The 2,877-nt window shown below is 54.3% G+C and overlaps 1 protein-coding gene across 1 annotated transcript in view; it reads left to right on the forward strand.

Moving 5' to 3' along the window:
• The first annotated feature begins 956 nt into the window (after window positions 1-956).
• The window catches only part of EPHA2 (EPH receptor A2), a 24,496-nt gene continuing 22,575 nt past the window's right edge, over window positions 957-2,877 (forward strand). Inside the window, exon 1 of the mRNA XM_081341238.1 lies at window positions 957-1,256. Coding sequence (XP_081197364.1) covers window positions 1,169-1,256 — 88 coding nt within the window. The 5' untranslated portion in view covers window positions 957-1,168. The remainder of the gene's footprint in view (window positions 1,257-2,877) is intronic.

The raw sequence follows: 2,877 nt of genomic DNA on the forward strand, positions 1-2,877 counted from the left end.
TAATGGTGCGTGTACGTGTGCGTGTGTGTGTGTGTGTGTGTGTGTGTTTCATTTATATTACCTTTGAGAGGGACAGGGAAGGGAAAGGAAAACAGAAGGAAAGGAAAGAAGAAAAGAAAAGAAAAGAAAAAAAGAAAAGAAAAGAAAAGAAAAGAAAAAAGAAAAGAAACAAGGAAAGGAAAGAAAAGGAAAGAAAAGAAGAAAAGAAAAGAAAAGAAAAGAAAAGAAAAGAAAAGAAAAAAAGAAAAGAAACAAGGAAAGGAAAGGAAAGGAAAGAAGAAAGGAAAGAAAAGAAAAGAAAAGAAAAAAAAAGAAAAAAAAGAAAAGAAACAAGGAAAGGAAAGGAAAGAAAAGAAGAAAAGAAAAAAAGAAGAAAAGAAAAGAAAAGAAAAGAAAAAAAGAAAAGAAAAGAAAAGGAAATAAAAGAAAAAAGGAAAGGAGAGGAGGAGAGGAGAGGAGAGGAGAGGAGTCCCTGAGGATTTTAATCCGCTAGTCCAGGGGTAGGCAACCCTGGCTCTTTTATGACTCAGCGGACTTCAACTCCCAGAATTCCTGAGCCAGCCACGCTGAGGGGAAAGAGGTTTCCAAGCTAAGCCAGGCTGGCTCAGGAATGCTGGGAGTTGAAGTCCGCTGAGTCATAAAAGAGCCAGGGTTGCCTACCCCTGGACTCGCCACTGCTGACTAAAGGGAGCACGGAGTAAATTCAATATAAATCCCCTATTCTCCGTCCTGGGGCTCTCGGGCGGGGGGGGTGGGTCCTTTTCCACCCGGCCTCGCGTCCTCTCCCCAACCCGGCCTGGCAGAGTATGCCAGTCGCCGCTTTCTCTTGCGCTCTGCCCCCCCCCCCGCAACTTACACACACACACACACACACACACACCGGCGTGCCACCTTGCGCTCGATCCTCCTGGCTTAGAAGAGCCATTTTCCTCCTAAAGCCCTTTTTCCCGCCCCCTCCCCAAGCGAAGACCCCGGTGGGAGGGGCAGGGAGGGTTTGGCCAGCCTCCGGAGGCGGGGCCCGGCTGACGTCAGCGGAGTCCTGAATGAACAGGGCGAGAACTTTCCCACCGCTTCCCATTGAGTTTTCCGTCCCGCGGCGGCAAAAAAGGCTCGGCTGCCCGAAGGCGACTCGCGTCCAGAGAAGCCCGAAGGGGCTCGCCTTTCCAGCATGGGCAGCTTCCCCGGGATCAGCGGGACCCTCCTGCCGCTTCTGCTCCTGCTGCTCCAGACCCTCCGCGGCTGCCAGAGCCACGAAGGTAAGAAAAGTGCGCGGAGCTGCTTTCCGACGCCCAAAAAGCGGAGAGGCGGGGTGGAGGGTCCCTTCTCCGCCAGTCGCCCCCATCCCCACGCCCACCCACCCCCCGTCCAAGGTACACACGTCTCCCATTCTGGCTAAGCCTAATCGGGCAAGGGAGATCGTGTCTAGAGATACAGACACACAGACACAGACACACACACACAGCCCGGCCTCTCACACGCAGGCAGGGGCAGCCTTCACACGCACGGACACACACAGACACACACACACACACACAGGCAGCCTTCACACGCACAGACACACAGAGGCCTTAGCCTTCTCGCGATTCAGGCTGCCCAAGTTGCTTTCCCCCAAACACACACACACACAGCCTTCACACGCACACACATCCTTCACACGCACACACAGAGGCCTTAGCCTTCTCGCGATTCAGGCTGCCCAGGTTGCTTTCCCCAACACACACACACACAGAGGGGGGGGCTTAGCCTTCTCGCGATTTAGGCTGCCCAAGTTGCTTTCCCCAACACACACACACACACACACACACAGCCTTCACACGCACACACAGAGGCCTTAGCCTTCTCGCGATTCAGGCTGCCCAAGTTGCTTTCCCCAACACACACACACACACAGCCTTCACACGCACACACAGAGGCCTTAGCCTTCTCGCGATTCAGGCTGCCCAAGTTGCTTTCCCCAACACACACACACACACACACACACACAGCCTTCACACGGGCACACAGAGGCCTTAGCCTTCTCGGGATTCAGGCTGCCCAAGTTGCTTTCCCCAAAACACACAGACACACAGCCTTCACACACACACACACACACACACACAGAGGCCTTAGCCTTCTCGCGATTCAGGCTGCCCAAGTTGCTTTCCCCAACACAGACACAATCACAGAGCGCCTTCACACGCACAGACACCCAGAGGCTAAGGTTGAATGGCTTCCCTTTCAGACTAAGCGAGGGCATCCCTGAAGATGAAGGGAAGGGAAGGGAAGGGAAGGGGGAAGGCTGGCACGCCAGATCTCCAGGGGTGGTGGGGCTGGGTGGAGGCAGCGACCGGCCACCGCTGGGCCTTGGGCCGCTTTGCGCCCGAAGAGGAAGGTGCCGCGCAGCTCCGGCGGCTGGGAAAGGTTGGAAGGCGCCAGACACACCCTGAAATGACTGCCTTGTGTTTCAGTTCCAAGGTGTGTCTCGGTGCGGAGGGGTGGGGGGGTGAGGGAGGACGCCCGGGATGCAGGAAGAACGAGCGAGGTTAGCTGTCGTTCCGACGTCGCCGGATGGGAAACACGCGACTTTTTTTTTGTATTTGCGCTCGGGCACGCGCGCATTCCAAAGGGGAAAAACTCTGGGATCCGATACGGGGGAAAAAAAAAAGACAAGTCGGGGACATCTGGGGGGGGGGGAAAGTAATGGAAAGAAGGAAAGAGTCCGATTCGGGGTCAATCTGGGCTGGCGCCTCACCCCATCCTGTGTTTTTTTTTTGGGGGGGGGGTTTCCCCTTGAATTTGGAGGCAGAGCGTTCTCCAAAGGGAGCCGATTGCTTTTTCTCTTTTTAGCATTTTAGGTGTCCTAAAAAAAGGTTCCGAGTTAGTAGCTCTGCGCCTTTG

This window comes from Vipera berus (genome assembly GCF_964194415.1).
Source record: "Vipera berus genome assembly, chromosome: 17".
NCBI classification, from domain to species: Eukaryota; Metazoa; Chordata; class Lepidosauria; order Squamata; family Viperidae; genus Vipera; species Vipera berus.